We start from the raw sequence: 20,060 nt of genomic DNA, 5'->3' as shown, positions 1-20,060 counted from the left end.
GAGAGAGAGAGAGAGAGAGAGAGAGGTATTAGTAGTGCTAAAAGATAAATCAGAACATGATTGATTTCAAGTCTCCAAAGATAGCCCTGGGGAATATAAATATTTAAGGAGAAAGACAAGCCTATGGAAGACCCAGAGAAGAGATGTCTAAAAAGGTAGATGAAAATTGAGAGATGGAATGATTCAAGTGACTAGAAGGGAGTAATCATTAGTGTCTCATGGAAGCTGAAATGTCCCAAAAGAAATATATTGACAAACGGCCACCAGATTTGTCATTTGCAAAGTCACTGAGGCCTCTAGGGAGATTATTTTAATGGTGAGAGAAATCAGATTGCAGGTGGTTAAAGAAAGAAAAGGAAGACAGGAAGTGTAGGCCACTAATTGGTGAACCAAAGGTGGGAAGCAGGGTAAACAGTAGCCAGAGGTGGACATGCGCTCAGGAGAGGTACTAAGATAAAAAGGTCTAAGCTTGTTGTTAGCTGAGAAAGAGAGCCAAAGGAGAAGAGGAGGTTGGCCTAAGGGGAAGTGAGGAGCTGGCTGATGGAGCAGGGTCCTGGAAGAGACAGGGAACATCCATCCACATGTACTGAATGTCTAATTACTGGATGTAGCATGTACACTTAGTGGGATATACTGGGGGGAAAAGTAAAAAGTACCAACAAAATAGAATGTAATACAGAGATTGATGAGTGAAGGTGGTATCTTACATGTCTTGGTAACTGTTCATAATTAAAAAAAAAAAAGAACGTCTATGGGAGCTACTCTTTTGTTCAATTAAGATGATTGTCTGTAGTCAAATTTAATTGAAGTTTCCTCTTTACTGTTTAAATATTGTATTTATACTTGGGACTGTTAGATTTGGCAAAGCAGTGAGTTTCAGTGAAATGTGCAAAGCCAGCTGCAAATAGGACAGAGTCTCTCAAGGGTTTCTATTTTTTTTTAAAGTGTCAAAAATAGTTTTCCAGATTTTAGTCTACCTTCTTGTCTCATGTCTTCAGGTACTACACAGCATCTTACTTGCTAGTGCCTTTAGCTGATTTGAGGTACTCTTTGTGTAATTCTGTTGATACTGGGAATTCTTTCCCCAAGATTTTAGATGAAAACCAGCATATATGGTTATGTTTAAGGAAATTCATTTTGGTAACTGAATAAACTAAAAAGAAAAAACACAGTTCTGTCCATTTCTATGAGCATCCTTCTTTCACAGGTCTCCAAGGGTCTTAGTAGTGCTCATTAGTTTTTGTGAGAAAGCTGGTCAGGATATCAGGGTGGTGTCCATTTTTACTACTCTGGGTAAACAGGCAGGCATGATCCCTGCAAATCACCAAAATGACCAGAGTATATTTTCAAGATAACTCAAACCCTGGGACCCTGATTGCCTCTCATGTCGGGGGAGTCTTTTGGGGATAAATGGTCCATGTTCAGAACTGTGAGACCTCTGGCTCACTCCTTATATCAGTTTCCAAAATTAAGTCCAAGCTGGCATAAATGAGACCTGAAGATCTGTGTCAGACATGAAGATACCTAGAACCCATTTTCCTTTGATGCAGGCTAACTAAGATGCCTGCCGCTATGTACTGGTAGTCTGGAGGAAAGGCTCCAGTGGTGGTGTAGGTCTGGCCCAGCTCTTTGCTCTGAAGAGCACTGTCTGTCACCAGGGGACCACTGGGATGAAATAGCTCACTCCTCATCTTCCTCATGTTCTGGTGAAGAGAGATCCCAATTGTAGTAGTTCAATTTTGAAAACTCATTATTAACTTGAAGGCCAAATATGTGTATTATAAAATATTGCTACTGATGTTATCAAAACCCTGAGTCAGTTATGAATAAATATCTATAATAATAAAAACATAATATGCTAATTAGACTGATGTCCTTCCAGACGAAGCCGCGGAGGCAGGGGCTGAGGCAGAGGCAGCCACTGTCGTGGGTGGGGGCCAAGATAGAGGCGGCCTCCGCAGCAGGCGGGGCCGCGGCAGATGGGGGCTGAGGCAGCCACAGCGGTGGCAGGGGCCGAGCTCCTTGCACAGATTTCATGCATCAGGCCTCTAGTGTTCTTGTAATAAAAATCACAGTCATTGTGGTGGTAGTTTTTGTGTTTTTTTAAACTTGTTTGTTTTTATGTTATCCCACCATTAAATTAAAAGGTTTCCTCTAAATTATATATTAAAAATTAAAGTCAGAGCAATAGCATTGGGCACTTAATCTGAGAGAAGGGCAATCAATCTTTATAATGTTTCCTACTTTCTATAATGTAGCTTCCTAGTTACACTTGGAAGCGTCATGGAAGCTAAAATTAAAGCTTTAATTAATGTTAGTGGGAGTGCATACTCCTCCAGCAAAACATGTGGAGCTCAGTTTCACCTCCTGAGTGTTAGGAAAGGTGACATACATTTTAATTTTATTTAATCCCAAAAAGAATGGGTGGGGTCCGGCCTGCCCCCATCAGGCCGATGAGCCCGGCGGCCAGGGGGAAGGGGCCATGGGAGGTTGGCAGCTGGCCCTGGCCCTGATCGGTGTTGGGGGGCCAATCGGGGAGGGGGGCTGGCATGGGGGAGAGGCCTGGAGAAGACCCACTGAACTGGAGCTGAGCATGGGCCCCAGGCTTCCCAGGGAGGATGGCCTCAGCAAGGAAACAGAAACCACCAAACAGCTCTGCAAACAGGCCTTGAGCTCCCTTTGTCCAGGCGGACTCAGAGCTGGTGTCTCTGTGTGTACATTAGACACAGCCCAGCACTCGCCGTTGTCTGTTGGTCAAATCCATTGCATTGAAAAAAGTGTTCCCCTTCTTCTCTTTGGGCCCTTACAACAAATACAGGCCAATTGGAAGCGGGGCCCCAGTGGCAGAGCCGGGCCCCACAATCACCTGGAATTTAAGCCTAAGACAACTGGGTAGCAATCTCCACGGTACAGAACACACTGTTTTAGAGTCTTCATTCTCCCTAAAATGTGTCCAGCTGCTCCTCTTTAGCCGGGATAGACTGAACTTAGGAACCAAAGACCGAGTTTCCTTTGAGGTGGGATCCACTGGGAGCCAGCTGGTGGCACGGCGCTTCACAGGCAGCTGCCTTCCCCCCAAGCTTGGTGTACTTTGACACAATCTACTTCTGTCAGTGCTGGGTCCTGGGCAGCAGGTCTGGGGGCAGGTCCACAGGGTTTCTCTCCGCTGCTTTCCTGGCCTCCCAAGCAGTACCCTCCGTTCTGGAGCGCCAGGTGGCTGTCCTAGAGCCAAGACTCAGAGAGCGAAGGAGCTGGCCCGCGCCGAGAAGGACCCACAGGTGGCCAGGCCGAGTCCCCCACCCCGCTTCTCAGTCTCATTCGGGTGGATTGGGCCAAAGCCTGCTGCCCGAGACTGGCGCCAAGGGGGGAGGGTTACAGTGGGGAGAGGGGCGCCTTGACCTGCCAACCTTGGTGATTATCATCCTCATGCCCAGCTGATAGAGTTGGTTCCACAGAGCCTTCATCTCAAGCTGCACGGTCATGCTGGCCACCTCCATGTTCTTCTTTACCTGTGCCTTCTTCTTTAGCAGGAGGAGTGGCAGTCTAGCCCTGCAGAAGTCGTGGGGGGAGCAGCGACCCTGGGGCCTGGGCCAGGCTGTAGACGCCATGCCCGCTCAGGAGCCGTCATGGCACCACCCCCACCCAACAGCGTCCAGCACCTCCTGAAGCCCTCCACTGCCACTTCCCAGCCCTCTGCTACTTCCGCAGGAGCCGGCAAGAGCCCCAGTGCAGCACTGGGAGCTGACGGCTTCCACAGGAGCCACGCTGCTTCTGTGGGAGCCATGCGGCTTCCACAGGAGGCAGGAGCAAGCGTGGGTGCCGGGAGGGAGCCATGCTGCTTAATTAGGAGGCAGGCCCACCATCTCCTCTCCAGGCCTGCGCTCGAAGGAAGCATCCTACCCTGCTCTGGCTGCTCCGTGCTGGCTGCCCAGAGGCCCTCCATTGCCTTGGCAATGAAGCAAGCATTCCTCTAGGCCGCTCAGGCTGTCCACTCTGCAGTAGACCCCCCAGGACTGAGGGACTCTGGCGAGGCTGAGGGGACTGGGTGCTGCCATTTTGTGGCTATGGGCACCACCATCTTTGTGGCGGAGTGATGGTTAATTTGCATATTGCCCTTTTATTAGATAGGATCAGGACTGTGCCATTCATATTTTAGTTCTATGAGGTAGATTGGGAAAATTTATCCCTATTTTACCCAAAAGATGACTAAAGTTTAAAGAAACTAAATAAGGTCCATGTGTTATAAACAAAGGACCTAGGATTCAACCTCAAACTTCTCAAATTTCAGACCATGTGCTGAACTACTAGATCCATCTGTTGTATTAATTAAAAGACACAAAAATAAGAAAGATTGGTGATATATTTAACAAGTTGAATAATTTCACATTTACTCTCATGGCATTGCTGGGTTGCATGTTTATTGAAATATTTCTGAGTGCAATAATAATTTGGAACTTTTTTATTTTAATTAAGTCCTACTTTCATGGGTCATGCTTGTTTTTTTTTTTCTTAGTCCAATAAAACATAAAAAGTAGAAAATGATTTATTAAATGAGCCCCTTGTATCCACAAATAAAACTCCTTTGATACATAGACTCTCTCTAGGCTTGTCTACCTGCCCATGTTCTGTCACCTATGACATCTCTTCTCTTACAGGTTATAGAAGAGCCCAGTGTGAGAAGACTATAAAGTGGAAATGTAGCTATTGTACACTGAAATTGTTTGAAAATTGAGGTAGATAACAAAGGCTTTCCTTGATGATTTAGGTAGATAGAGATTCAGAAAGCTTTTAGAGTTTGTATTTTCTTAAGGGAGGGTTGGGGAAGTTAGAACGTCCCAGGTGTGAAAAGCACAAATAGGGACCCCTCTCTTTCCCTGTGGAAATACTGGACATTCCTATACCACTCTTCATGACAGGAGAAAGTCCCACTGGGATGGGTCAGGACAGCTGTACTCTTGATCTCATGCCTCTTACAGCAGGCAAGATATTTGCCTCCCAAATCCTATCTATAAAAGGGAAGAACTGCAGAGTGGGTCCCTTCTGCAATGCCATTAGGCAAATGTAAAAGTTGGGTAAGTTCTGTTGAAATGAGTTTTAAGAAGTAGCATATACCATCTTGAAAAGGGAGACATGAAATTGTTTTTGTTAAACAATGATGGCAGAAGTGATGTATCATATTCTTTTGCTTTTAGTTTTTGTGGTTAGTTTTTTAATGGAGAAGTTCAAACATCTAAAGTAGACAGAAAAGTATCTAAGTCCGTTGCCATTTTTGATTGGGTTATCTTCCTTTTGTTAAGTTGTATGAGTTCCCTGTAAATGTTGGAGATTAAATCCTTATTGGAGATAACATTGGCAAATATGTTCTCCCATGCAGTGGGCTTTCTTGTTATTTTGTTGATGGTTTCTTTTGCTGTGAAGAAGCTTTTTGTTTTGATGTAGTCCCATTTGTTCATTTTCTCTTTAGTTTCCAATGCCCTAGGAACTGTATCGGTGATGAAATTGCTTCAGCATATGTCTGATATTTTGCTGCCTGTGGATTCCTCTAAGATTTTTATGGTTTCCCATATTATGTTTAAGTCCTTATCAATTTTGAGTTTGTTTTTGTTGTGGTGTAAATTGGTGGTCTAGTTTCAAATTTTTTTTAAATATATATTTTATTGATTTTTTACAGAGAGGAAGAGAGACGAATAGAGAGTTAGAAACATCGATGAGAGAGAAACATCGATCAGCTGCCTCCTGCACACTCCCTACTGGGTATGTGCCTGCAACCAAGGTACATGCTCTTGACTGGAATCGAACCTGGGCCCCTTGAGTCTGCAGGCCGAACTCTATCCAAGTGAGCCAAACCAGCAAGGGCTAGAACAGGAATTCTTACTACAGCTATTTGGGGTCTTTTTTTATTCCAGATGAATTTTTGGAGAGTTTGTTCTAGGTCTGAGAAATATGTCATTGGTATTTTAATGGGGGAGTGCATTGAATCTACAGATTGCTTTGGGTAGTATGGACAAATTAATGATGTTGATTTTACCAATTCATGAACATGGTATGTTCTTCCATCTGTGTGTAGTATGGACAAATTAATGATGTTGATTCTACCAATTTATGAACATGGTATGTTCTTCCATCTATTTATGTCTTCCTCTATCTCTTTTTTCAGTGTCCTGTAGTTTTCTGAGTAACAGGTCTTTTACCTCCTTAGTTAAGTTTTTTTGGTGCAATGATAAATGGGACTTTTTAAAAATCTGTCTTTCTGTAAATATACTATTGGTGTATAAAAATGCCATAGATTTCTTGGCGTTAATTTTGTATCCTCTGCTACATTGCCGAATTCACTTATAAAGTCCAATAATTTTTTGATGGAGTCTTTAGGGTTTTCTATGTATAGTATCATGTCATCTATGAATAATGACAGTTTTACATCTTCTTTTCCAATTTAGATATGTTTTATTTCTTCTTGTTGTCTAATTGCTATGGCTAGCACTTCCAGTACTATATTGAACAGGAGTGGTGAAAGTGGGCATCCCTGTCTTGTTCCTGTACTTAGGAGAAATGGTTTTAATTTCGAAAGAGGACATAAGGAAGGCCAAGAGACATATGAAAACATGTTCAAAGTCACTGTTCATCCGAGAGATGCAAATCAAAACAATAATGAGGTACCATCTCATACCTGTCAGAATGATTATCATCAACAAATCAACAAATGACAAGTGCGGGTGAGGATGCGGAGAAAAAGGAACCCTCGTGCACTGCTGGTGGGAATGCAGACTGTTGTAGCCACTGTGGAAAACAGTATGGAGTTTCCTCAAAAAACTAAAAACGGAACTCCAATTTGACCCAGTGATTCTACTTATAGGAATATATCCCAAGAAAACTCATTTGTGGAATATAATGAACAACAGAAACTAATGAAAAAAAAAACAGATCCAGAGACATTGAAGCATCAATAAGATGCTCAACCATCAGAGGGAAGGTAGGGGGGGTGGGGGTAAGGGGGAGAGATCAACCAAAAGACTTGTATGCATGCATATAAGCATAACCAATGGACACAGACAACAGGGGTGTGAGGGCATGAGCGGGAGGTGTGGGGGGACAATGGGGAGTTAAGGACACATATGTAATACCTTAATCAATAAAGAAAAATAAACAAACAAATAAATAAAAAAATAAAGTAGAAAGACAACATAATGAACCCTATGATCGTCTTCAACAATTGTCAACTCATGGCCAGTTTGTCACACACTCCTTGCACCTTCTCCCAATAGTATTTGAAATACTAGTGTCCATATCATTTTAGTATTTCAGCATGTATCTCTAAAAGATAATGATTATTTTTAAAACAAAACTTCAATACCATTGCCACACCTATAAAATTAACAATAATCTCTTCACATCATCAAATATCTAATTAGTGTTCAAATTGCCAAAGGTCTCATAAACATCATACTTTTTAAAAGCAGATAGTTTGATTCAGTATTCAGATAAGAGCCACACATTGCAATAGCCTTTTAAAAAAATTAATAGAACCTCCCCCAATTTCTCTTATCTCTCCCTTGCAACTTCTTTATTGAAGAAATGTCTTTCATTTATTTTCCTTTGGGCTGGATTTTGCTGATTGCATTCCTGGGGTATAGTATAACATATTTCTCTAGCTCCTTCTAACTCCTATATTTCCTAAAAGTTAGAAATTATTTCAAAAGGCTTGGTCAGATTCAGACTTGATTTGTGTGTGTGTGTGTGTGTGTGTGTGTGTGTGTGTGTGTGTGTTTTATCAAGACTATTTCATAGCATTTGCTTCCATCAGAAGAGACTGAATATCTCGTTTTCTCTTTAGAGGGCTGTTAGCATCCATTGATGTTCAATGCCCAGTGTCCCCATGTTTCTGCTTTGCTATTTCTTTTGTTCCCTATCACCTAGTGAGCTGGAGCTTCTGGGCAAGGCAGGGTCTCAGGCCAAGGTCTTTCAGCTTTGGACCACTAAGCATTTTCAGGGATCCATCACCCTAAATTCATATCTGTCAGAATTATTTTTTTAAAAAAACTATCATTCACCTCAATTAATGAACCTTCAGTAAATAAATACAATTCTACCAATATATAAAACCAAGACAAATTTTTAAAGCATACAAAATACAGTGTTCTTATTGGACAAATGGGACCTTTATTTTGAGCCTCCTCTGTGATCCTCCATTTCCACTTGTTCTTTCAATACCCATTTTTATTCTGGGTGAATTTCACTGTATTACTTATTCAGTGCTCTTTGAGAACCAGGATGCCTGGAATGTGCAGATCTTTGATTCCCTGCAGCTGATTCTCCTGAGAACCTCAAGTAGAATCTCACCTCTGCAGTTGTCTTTTCTCAAGGAGGCACAAGCCTTACTAGTCTCCGCCCCGTGTTCAAATGGCTGTCTTCTGAGCTGAGCAGGCTTGCCTTCCTTTTCTCCCTCTCTTTTCTCTTTTCCTTCCTCCTTTACTCCTCCTTTCTTTTTCTCTGTTTTAACCAGCATGGTAGTCCCTTCTCCATATCTACTCTTAAATCTCCTGACACCGCTAAAAATCTATGTTGATACAAAGGTAATCTTGGGAATGGCAAATTGTGAACTTAATTCTAAGTGGCCAAAGCTGTTTTCACCATAGCATAGGGCAGTGGTTCTCATCCTCCAGAAACTCTGTTTCTTTGTTACTAATGTTGTGGCCCCACACCATAACAAAGAAACAGAATTTCCGGAGGATGGGGCCCAGAAATCAGGATTTTAAAAAGATTCCCTGGTGATTCTAATGTGCAGCCAAGGTTGAGAACCACTGGCATAGGGATATGTGCAATCACTTAACAAACCCTGATAATGAGTTCCAACTGTGTACTAGGAATGTGGGCGATGGACAAGTTACAACTCCATGGAAATGCTGACAAGAATAGATGCAATCAAATTGCCATGTGTCAACTAATCAGCAACTCTGCCAGAGACAATGGGAAGGGCGTAATCTGGGAAGTGATATTTAAACTAAGTCTTCATATCATTAAAATACCATAATTTCGCCCTAACTGGTTTTGCTCAGTGGATAGAGCATCAGCCTATGGACTGAAGGGTTTGGGTTTGATCCCAGTCAGGGGCACATGCTGGGGTTGTAAGCTCAATCCCCAGTAAGGGGTGTGCAGGAGGCAGCCGATCAATGATTCTCTCTCATCATTGATGTTTCTATCTCTCTCTCCCTCTCCCTTCCTCTCTGAAATCAATAAAAATAATTTTTTTAAAAAAAGATAGCATATTTGTGTAAAAGTAGTTAAGGAAAACTTAGTGTAGTGCTATATTATTTTATTAAGGCAATGAACCCAAGTTGTTGATTAATGAATTTGTCTTTTGTGTATGGTAACGACTTACCATATCAACTTTGCCTACTAAAGAAACTTGCAATATGTTGCTTCCTTGATATGTATGCAAATATGTGTAAGCACAAAACATCACATTTATCATCATTCCCACCCCGTTAGTAGTGGAGAAAAAATAACTTTTAGGCATGGAAAGTTTCAGGGTGTTGTAGGACATGGTCATCTACCTTCCTCCAGTATGGCAGGCTCTTGCCTTTCAGGTGGTAGTGGATGAAGGACCACCAATTCCCAACGTATGGACTTCTGAATTAATGCAAGGTTCTACAGGTCCACGTGTATGCCAGGCACCATCTCTGGGCTAAGTAAACTGTGATCTCTCATGTAGATGTATTACCATTTCCCTAATGTAGATAAAACAAGTATTGTTGCTATCATAGGACAAAGCCATTTAAAAGTATCATTGGCCTGACCAGGTGGCTCAGTTGGCTGAAGCATCATCCCTGTATACCAAAAGATTGTGGGTTCGATTCCCAGTCAAAGCACATACCTATGCTGTGGTTTTTATCCCCACTTAAGCATGTATAGGAGACAACCACTCAATCTCTCTCTTCCTTGTCCTCCCTCCTCCCCACTCCTCTCTCTCTGTCTAAAATCAATAGAAACATATCCTCAGGTGAGGATTTAAAAATAAATAAATACATAAAAGTATAATTGAAGTCATAGTACTAGCTCTGTCATTATGCATATTTTTAAATATAATGGATACAAAAATGAAATTGTTATTGTGTACCTATTTTTGGAGGTGTGAGTGTATGTTTTGTGGTTGGAAATTCTTTGAAAATTTTTGACATTAAAATCAATCCTCATAAAATAGATGATAGTGATGTTTGAAAAACTGTGAAGGTACCAAATGCCAATGAATTCTACACTTAAAAATGGTTTTTTAACTTACAATGAAACACACACACACCAAATGAGAGGATCTCATATTTAAAGAAACTGGGTGTCATTGGCCTAGACTTGGATTAATGTGACAAACACTTTACCATTACCAAGCAATGCTCTGCCTGTAACTTCAAGTGCTAGGAGAAATAAAATCGAGGATCTTGCATTTCTGGAGCTTATAGTCTAGTGGAGGTGGCACTTGCATCTAGGGGTGAGGTGGAGCTTACATCTACCTTAGGTATATAGCATTTATTTTCCAGTAAAGAAGAAGGTTAGAGAAGTGAGTCAGGGAGAGGATCTATCTGGCAAAATGTAACTGGAGTCTTCCTAAGACAGCTACATTGGCTAAGTGCAGCATTATTTTTTGATGTATAACTTTTGCATGGTTTCTAATGCTAAACCAGATTTGAATATGTATTAACTTCCATACAAAACAAAACAAAATAAAAACCAACAGGTAAGAATAAATATTTATAAAATGCTAGAATGTGAGGTAAAACTTTCTAATGTAAACAAAGGTGTAATGATTAGGAAAAAATATTTTGGAGACCTTTATCACTATCCAGATTATTTCTTCAGAGATTTAGATGTGGTGCAAGTGAAGTAACGTGCCACAAATTTACTGATTTTTACTAGTAAACATGTGATTTGTAGGTTATTCCTTAATCTTGGTGTGATAATTAGACTTTGTTTTGTTTCTAAATCTAGGGTCTTGGACTAGTGTATCACTTTCAACATTTTATTATCTATTAAGTCCCAAGATAGGTACTAAAATTTGTCAAATGAATTACATGGTTTTTATAATGTGATTTCCATTGAAAAATGCAGTACAACTTATAGAGCATTAGATATCTAATGTTTTGGTTAAAGAGGAGGTATATGACAGTAAAGATCAAATACTATGAGTTAAGTTTAGAATAGTAAGGGAGGTTCTTACTCATTTGGAACTGTCACCTCTTCATCCCATAAAGGGAGAAATAGATGAGAAAAATTAAAACAGTAATGACATTTCACTTGTAATATTTAAGAGCCTCTAATTTTCTTATACATATTCTTCTTTCTAGGAAAAGCCATTGACGAAATCCCTACAACGTGGAGAAGACCTGCAATTTGATCAAGTATGTGACATGCCATATATGTTATATTCTGGTTTTTAATTATTTCAAAGTGTTCAAAAGGGACGGGCTGGATGACAAGCTTCCTCATAGAGGGTGTGATCTTAGGAGCTGATCCTACAGCTTATTTACAGTTGTGGCTCACAGGAGACAGTGAGTAAATGTCTATTGATTTCAATGGCAAAGAACTGGAAAGTGTTGGAATAATATAAGTAAGCCCTCAATTGATTGTTTCCTAAGTCTATGTATATCAGAATTAAACAAGCTGAGAAAAGATAAAAGAACTTCTATCTAAACTCTTACTTAGATTCTTCTGAATAAACGATACAGCAGGTCCTTGAATAACATGGGTTAATTCAATGTCATTTCCTTCTAATGTTGATGAGATTCTGTAGGAACTTAACCCTGTTTGTATAAATTATTCTATGGTAAAATCGGTTTTGTTATATGTCATTTTCTTTAAAGTCACAGACCCTATTGATGGCAGTAAGTGAGGTCTCACTGTGCTGTGATGATCAGATGTCTACACTAGTGTTTATTCATGGTTTCATCCTGTATTATCTTGAATGCCTACTATTTGCTTGAAACAATGCTAGGCCCTAGTGAGACAAAATCTAGGACAAGTGTTAACCCTTCAAGAATACACAATCCTGTGAGAGAGAAACCACCTAAACCATAATTATAAAACAGTATAATAATTTAGATGCTAATCAAGAAGGTTATACACGAACAAAATAAGACAAAATAAATACAAAGAAAATTCTTTGAAAATAGATCAGGACTAGTAAAAGAACTTCCAACTCTAAATAGTAGGTAAAACCAAATCTGGCAGATTCTGGTTCAGTAAGTTCAGGAAGGCTGTAAGCATGTTAAAGAATGAAGGATAATAGGATATCAGGGAAGTTGGAGATGTGTTTGTGGCACTTCTGCAGTTAATGATGAAGAGGACAGCGTGTTCTCAAAATCCTCACTCAGTGCCAAGGGCAGAGTAAAATACTGCAGAAGGCACCTTAGCCTGATCTAACATAGTGGGGTTTATTGTCTCATGGAGAACACACAGGGAGTACACTTTCTGAAGGGTGTAAAACTGCCTTTAATGTAGAATCAAAAAGAAAATTCTCTGGCCCTTACAACCCAGACTCATTTGAGGACTGACCAAAAATGTAAGGACTGACCATAGAGAGAAAACTTCCATTTTGTGTTTTATAAGCTGTTCGTGCTCACAAGCTCATGCTTACAGCCAGTCTCAGAAGGCTGCATGGCTACAGGCAGAGCTGGCTGGTTTCCAAAACGCCGCTGAAATGGAGTGAGGGCTCCACTGTCATGGAGCTATCTTCTCTAGTCTGGTCACCTGGTAGATGCTCGCATGGTCAGAGACCCTGGGTAAATGTTTGGGGTCATTATTTTGGAAATGTGGCACGTTGTGGCTCCCACTAGTCTCTTTAAGAATGTAAATATTTATCATCTGTCTTTCATAATTTTTCACTCTATTTTGCATACTTCATCTCTACCTGTTAGAACGTCATTGTCTTTTCCTCAAAAAATATGATGTTACTTTTCCCCAGCTTAGTGTACCTTTTTCTTTATTCTCTGAGGAAACAATACTTCTAAGTTTCAACATTGCAGATTATAGTTATCTTAAATAATTTGGCTTAAACACAATCTCTCATTTATTATTCAGCACTCTACTTCTGCATTTCAGCATTGTGGAAAAGAGATAGCCTTTGGGACTCAACAAACCTGAATTTAAATCCCCACTTTGCCACTTAGTTAGCTGTATTACTTTTGACTCTGTCCTGCCCCAGAGTTACTGAATCTGAATCTGCAGCTTAATAAGATCGCCAGGTGACCCAGGCACACAGTTAAGCTTGAGAAGCACTGATCTGTAACACATCTCTACATAGTCAGGTGGGAGCCAGTAAGATGGTCACTGGTAACTTTCAAGTAAGGCCATATGATTATCCCCTCATCATTAAAACATAAATTTATATGTGAACAGTGAGAGATGGAGGCAACCTGCAAAGTTTATCCCAGGCCACATGGAAACATAACTAAAGTTGGCCCACCTGTGGATTCATTCACAAAAAGTCAACAAAGTCATCTTTGAAAGTACCCATACACTGTTTTGACAGCAAACTATAAGAACTGTGATTCATTGGCAAGGTCATGAATGTATCAAGCTCTCTGTCTTTTCATATTAAATGTTCAAATTATGTAATTCCCCTTTTTCTACCTGCAAGCAGTAGAATTTTAATCTGGATTGACACAGAGGTCTATATATGGGAAAAGAACATGCTGGTGATAGCACTTTGCCTGGTGTTGATGCCATTGCTATTGCTGTAATGGTGGGAATAGTAGTAATTGTAGAAGTCACATTTCTTCAGTACTTACCTTTGGATAGGCACTATACGGAGTACATTCTTTGGACAGCATCCAGCTGGTTCCTGTTTAGAGAATACTTTTATCAGTTTCTTCCTTGGAAATTTCACTGGTATGAATGATAGTTCTACACTTTCAGTGCCTCCTCTTGGGTGGCCCTGTTTCCTCCTCCATTTAACCAGCTCATGATTCATTTTTCACTTCCTAGAAGTAGAAGAAAATGTTAAAAATCATGTAATCCTTGATTTACCAAGCCCCTTCTCATGTGTTATCTCATTTGACATCACTCAGTACTTCCAAGACCTTCCAGAAGGTCTCATTTTCAACATCATCGCTATATTACACTTAATGACAATGAGTCACCAAGAGATTGCCCAGGACTCTATGATGGAAGCCTGAAGGCATAAGACTGGAATCCTTATGTTCTGACTATGAAAAATGTGATCCTCATGCTGTAACATGTTTATATTTCTAAGACCCAAGTTGGTGAGAATTCAGAGATGGGATCAAAGTGAAGGATCAAAGATTCTATATCAATTAAGATTAGGTTTGGGTGCAAATGATATATAAAATAACAGTAGCTCAAACAAGATAGAAGTTTTTCTCACGTCCAAGCAATATAAAAAAATCAGTTCAGTATCTATATATTTTTTTTTGTTTTCCTGTGTATGGCTTACATTCCCAAGGTCATGTTATGTCCCATTTGTTCTAGAGCTCAGCCATTCCATCTGGATTTCAGGCAGGAGGAAGGAGAAAGGAAAAAATAATTAGAAAAAAAAACAACAAATACTAACAAAAAAATAATATCTCAACATTGAACACAACACTTCTGATTATATCCAGTTGGCAAGCTCTTGATCACATAGCCCATAAGCCAATGGTTCTCAACCTTCTGGCCCTTTAAATATAGTTTCTCATGTTGTAACTCAATCATAAAATTATTTTCGTTGCTACTTCATAACTGTAATGTTGCTACTATTATGAATCATAATGTGAATATCTGATATGCAGGATGGTCTTAGGCGACCCCTGTGAAAGGGTCGTTTGACCGCCAAAGGGGTCGCGACCCACAGGTTGAGAACCGTTGCCATAAGCTGTAAGAAAGATTGAGTGAAATTTTATACTACCTGTCTCTACTAGATATTAGATACCCTGTTTTTGCCCAAATGCCCAATAGAGATTACTGTTTTCGGTTCTGTATCTCTGTGGTTCTACTGTGGAACTCTCCTAAAATTGGTCAATTTTCCAGTTTAAATTTAAGTGTGTGTGTGTGTGTGTGTGTGTGTGTGTGTCTAGTGTGTATATGTGTGTGTGTGTGTGTGTGTGTGTGTGTGTGTGTGTGTGTGTATACAGAGAGAGAGAGAGAGAGAGAGAGAGAGAGAGAAGGGGGGGTTAAAGCTTGTTTCCTTAGCTTTTAAATTCCTTTTATATTTAATTAACTATTGGTTTAATGTTTCTTAAATCAACCTAATTACAATCTAACCCTGTATAGAATGGACCTGGGGGGGAAAAAACCCTATTGTTTCATAAGTGACAAGATGTCTAAATAGGATTAACTTTTTAAAGCTCAGTATTTGTGGGAGACAAGTCAACCTAGTGACAGCTTTGCAAATAGAGAGCTAGAAATTTGTACCCTTAGTTTTCTAATTTTACTGTTTACAAATTTCATGAGTATAAACTTGACACATTCTTACACAGCAACTACTATGTGGCTACCATGTGCCAAGCATTACGGTCCACTCGTAGAAACAAATGTGAAGGAAGCAAGATGCCTGTTCTGGAGAGACAAAGACACATGCAATTGGATAATTATAACCTCAGGCTAGTGAGTCAGCTCATGGTGGAAGAACCAGGCAGAGTAAACTGTGCCCTGCACTAGGGAACCCAGGGAGGGCTTCCAGTCTCTGCTAGCAAGGAAGTCTTACTGGTAGTGGGAATTAATAATTGTAGAAGAGATTTCCAACAGCATTTTGAAAATGTATACTATCTCTAATTTATTTTAAATGCATAAATTAATGGTCATGGTTTAGAAAGTGAAGTGAATGAAAAATTGTCGTAGTAATAAGTGTGTCTCTGTTGCATGATAAGAGCCAGATGATAAGAAAAAGCTTTCTAAAAGAGGACATAGTTTATCAGTTACCTAAGACAATGGGAGCAATAGGATTTGCTGGGTTTTGGTGAGGAGAATAGGAAATTTCAGAAAGGAATATTTGGTGCAAAGGCTCTGAACAGAAAAATGACATTAAATTATTTTGGGGCCTGGCCAGCATGGCTCAGTGGTTGAGCGTCGACTTATGAACGACGCAGTCACTATTTGATTCTCAGTCAGGGCACATGTCTAGAGTTGTGGGCTCTATCCTCAAGAAGGGGCATGCAGGAGGTAGCCAATCAATGATTATCTCTCATCATTGATGCCTCTAGCTCTCTCTCCCTCTCCCTTCCTCTCTAAAATCAATAAAAATATATATACTTTAAAGTTATCTGGGAATTGATGAATGGATCAATTTAGTTGAGCAGAGGCATGTATTGTTAAAAGATAACCTTCAGAAAGAGGCAACGTCATGACTCTCATTGAAATAAAAAGGTACATGTGCCAAAGATTTTATATAACTCATTATTAAAGAGAGACATTACAACCAGTTCAGAAGAGAGCACAGAAAACAGACACTTTAATAAATCAGGAATGTGGAAATGAATGTGCAATCAGAGGCAAATCTGGCTTCTTCCACAGTGGGAGAGGGAAGTCAGTTGAACTTACCGGACAGATATTTTTCTGTATATAAGCAGAAATTATTTTGCTTTGCCATCAGTTATCCACCATACACACAGTTTTAAAATAGCTCAAAAGGTGCAGAGCCTTCCTAGACTCAGAATCAGGTAACCCCTAGAGCAGTGGTTCTTAACCTTCTGGCCCTTTAAATACAGTTCCTCATGTTGTGACCCAACCATAAAATTATTTTCGTTGCTACTTCATAACTGTAATGTTGCTACTGTTATGAATCATAATGTAAATATCTGATATGCAGGATGGCCTTAGGCGACCCCTATGAAAGGGTCGTTCGACCGCCAAAGGGGTCGCAACCCACAGGCTGAGAACTGCTGCCCTAGAGAGATGTGTGCTAAACAGTGTACACTTTTCTACCGAAACACAAAATTTATCTGCAATGTGGGAGACATAGGGTAGGAAGGGACCAGTTTGTGAGAGACCTCAATGCCTGTGGGTGGAGCCTAATCCCATGCATGCCAGTAACAAAATAATCATAGTGGGGACTTGATGTTACTCTGGGGAAGCAATATTCATGAACAGAGAGATCCTTGAAGTTTGGAGGCATTTGAGAAGTTTGGGCATTGATAAAGACTTGAAGCTGAAAGGGCCAGAACTAAAATAGACACAGTAGGAACTCTAAAGAATGATTATAAACAAAATTATATATGAAGACTCAATATTTGTTGAGAGAAGGAGAAACAAAAAGGAACTATTGTTTTCATCCCTGATTTGGAGCCATTTCCATTCAATTCAATGAACATGTGGGGCTGAAACCTCTAGGATCTTTGTACCGTGCTGGGGTCACAAAACAGTCCTGCCCTTGAGGAATTTTCAAGCTCAAGAGGAAAACAGACCTCTAAACAAATAATAGTGCTTTGTAAATGAGATAGCAAAGGTACATGTCAATCAAGTGCTGGTGGACTCAGGGGAGTCGTTAATGAAGCTGGGAAGGTGAACAGGTGTGTCACAGAAAGTAATAAAAGGGCAGTGATGTTTTAAGATACCTGTTATTCAGATGAACAAGATGGGCTGGCTCATGCTAGACAGGAAGAGCTGAGTGGACAAAGATGCTGACAGTAAGAAGAGCAGAGAGCTGGAAAGTGCCCTGGCGTGAAGCTGAAAAGGTAGACAAGAGCCCATCGCTCCAAGGGCCACAGGAGCCACACTGAAGAACCTGGACTATTTTCTTTGGATAAGGAGCTCTTCAAGCAGAGGAAGGCTGTGCTTGGGAGAGGTTATGAATCAGTTTTATATATTCTGGGTTTTCAGTGAGGGTAGAATATCTCAGGAGAAATAATGGACTTATTCATTTATATGGTTACTCAGCAAATACTGAAAGATCAGAAAGAGAGTAGGATAATGGGTGAAGAATTTCATAGGGAAACATAGAAAATGGGACCCACAAAAGAATGCCCAGAGAAATGGTGGCCAAAAAGTGAGAGAACCCTAAGAAGACAAAATTTCCAGGACAGGGGTGGCCCATAAAGACAGTCTGTGCAGGGACCCTCATGAAAGAACCAGAGATCAGCAGGCAGGAGCTCATTGAAGTTGGCGTTGAGAAATCCTTTTGTTATAGTGGCTATTCATTGACTTGTGGAATATATTTTAATAGTTGAGAGATTAATATTAAATATTTTAGGAGACTGACTTTTACACTAAGTTTAGTAACTGACTAGGATTGGCAACACTTACATTAAAAATTAGTCCTAGCACCAGTTTCCTATTTCTGATCTGTGGAAAGCATCCTGTGAAAGAAGGACATGGAGAGCTTCCCATGGTAACTCCAAGTGACTTTCTTCTGTTATCAAAGCCTATATACATCCTTTAGGCTTGTCTATAGGCTTTGGCTTTGGTATAAAGTCCAAGGCATTTTATTTAGGACTAGTGGCCCAGTGCACGAAATTTGTGCACGGAGGGGAAGTTCCCTCAGCCCAGCCTGCACCCTTTCTAATCAGGGACTCATTGTGGGATGTCCAACTGCCAATTTAGGCCCAATCCCTGTGACAGTCAGACATCCCTCTCACAATATGGTACCGCAGTCTAATTAGCATATTAGCCTTTTATTAGTATAGATAGTTTATATAGGATAGGATTGCTTAAATGAGGGTGGGGGGGGGCTTTTTCATTGAGAGGAGATGCTCTTGGCAGACAAAAATACATAATCCCTATATCTGGATTGATAGCCAGCCATATACACTATATTGCCAAACTGGTCATTAAAAAATCAAACCACTTTCTTATACCTTACACCAAACAGCTGTTGCCCTTAAAACCACTCCTCAGCCCCCACCTTAGGTTCTGCCTTTGCAGTTCACCCAGATCTGGTTCTGATTGGTCAGTTTCTATACCAGTCAGCATCTTTGGGCCTATATTTGGGCCTGATCAGAGAGGCAGGGCTGATCAGCAGCCCTGGCAGGCACGGAGAGAAAGAGAGGCGTGGCTGCTGGCGAAGCCCAGAGAGAAAGACAGAGGCAACGTCTGATCAACAGCTGCCATGGAGGCTGCAGATCAGACCCTGCCTCTCTCTCCGGGCCTGATCTGCAGCCCCCTTGGCAGTTAGTGCTGGGTTGCCTTGCCCACAGCTGTGGCAGTCAGTGTTGGGTCACTACTGCAACCCAGCACTGACTGCAGGACTGACTTCCGGTGTTTGGTCGAGCCTTTGGTTGGTCGTTATGGACCCTGGGTTTTTATATATTAGCATTCTCCAATGAAACAGCAGCTAATCTATGATGAGTGTGGACCTGGGTAGATGGTGACCAAATGCAGTTGAACTATCAAATCATAAACAACACTCTCACCACAATAACCCTCACCAGAGGGAGAAGTAACCCTCACCTGGTGGAGGATGGACTACAGATGGAGGTGTCAGCAGTGTGGCAGGAACAGAAATAAGGTTCAGGGATGAAGAAGTGAGACAGGAAGAGGAAGCATCACCATGCATATCTGATTCAGAAGTTGACTTGAAGAATAGTTCTTCGTTGCAGAAGGGTGAGCACAGTCAAATAAGGCTGTATGTATTTTACAGAAAACTCTTACACTGAGTAAAATACAAGTACTTAACTCTGTGCCTTTCTGCCAACGAGTGTGTCCATTCTTCTCTTATACTTTGGCTCAAACATATTTTTCAGGATGGTTGAGGTTCCTGAGAGTCTGATGTATAGATGAGTTAGACCTACAATAATTGGTTTTATTTAACTGATTGATTCTGGTTTCAAAGTAATTATTAACTCAGTTTCTTTTCCCATTTGCTTTGGAATAACTGGTTGTTGGCAGCAAACTTGAGGACCCCAGTTTTCTTTCTCCTTTCTCATATGAAGCTAATGTTGGACACGCATTGCTCAGCTACCTGTCATGCACAGAGCAGGGCGGATCGGGAGGTTGCGATGCCACCCTCAGTCATGCTCAGCATAGGGCCAATTGGGGGTTGGGGCACCGCCCCCAGTCACACTCAAGGCAGGGTCAATGGGAGGTTGCGGCACCACCCCCTGTCACACACAGAGCAGGGCCAATCAGGGGGTTGGGGTGCTGCC

General features: G+C 40.8%; 1 protein-coding gene across 1 annotated transcript in view; it reads left to right on the top strand.

Moving 5' to 3' along the window:
• Positions 1-20,060, top strand: part of FRY (FRY microtubule binding protein) — a 409,004-nt gene that overhangs the window by 64,217 nt on the left and 324,727 nt on the right. Inside the window, exon 3 of the mRNA XM_015570438.1 lies at positions 11,334-11,387. Within this exon, the coding sequence (XP_015425924.1) occupies positions 11,334-11,387 (54 nt within the window). The remainder of the gene's footprint in view (positions 1-11,333; positions 11,388-20,060) is intronic.

This window comes from Myotis davidii, unplaced genomic scaffold (assembly GCF_000327345.1).
Source record: "Myotis davidii unplaced genomic scaffold, ASM32734v1 scaffold447, whole genome shotgun sequence".
Lineage (NCBI taxonomy): Eukaryota > Metazoa > Chordata > Mammalia > Chiroptera > Vespertilionidae > Myotis > Myotis davidii.
This window is presented reverse-complemented; position numbering and strand designations above follow the sequence as displayed.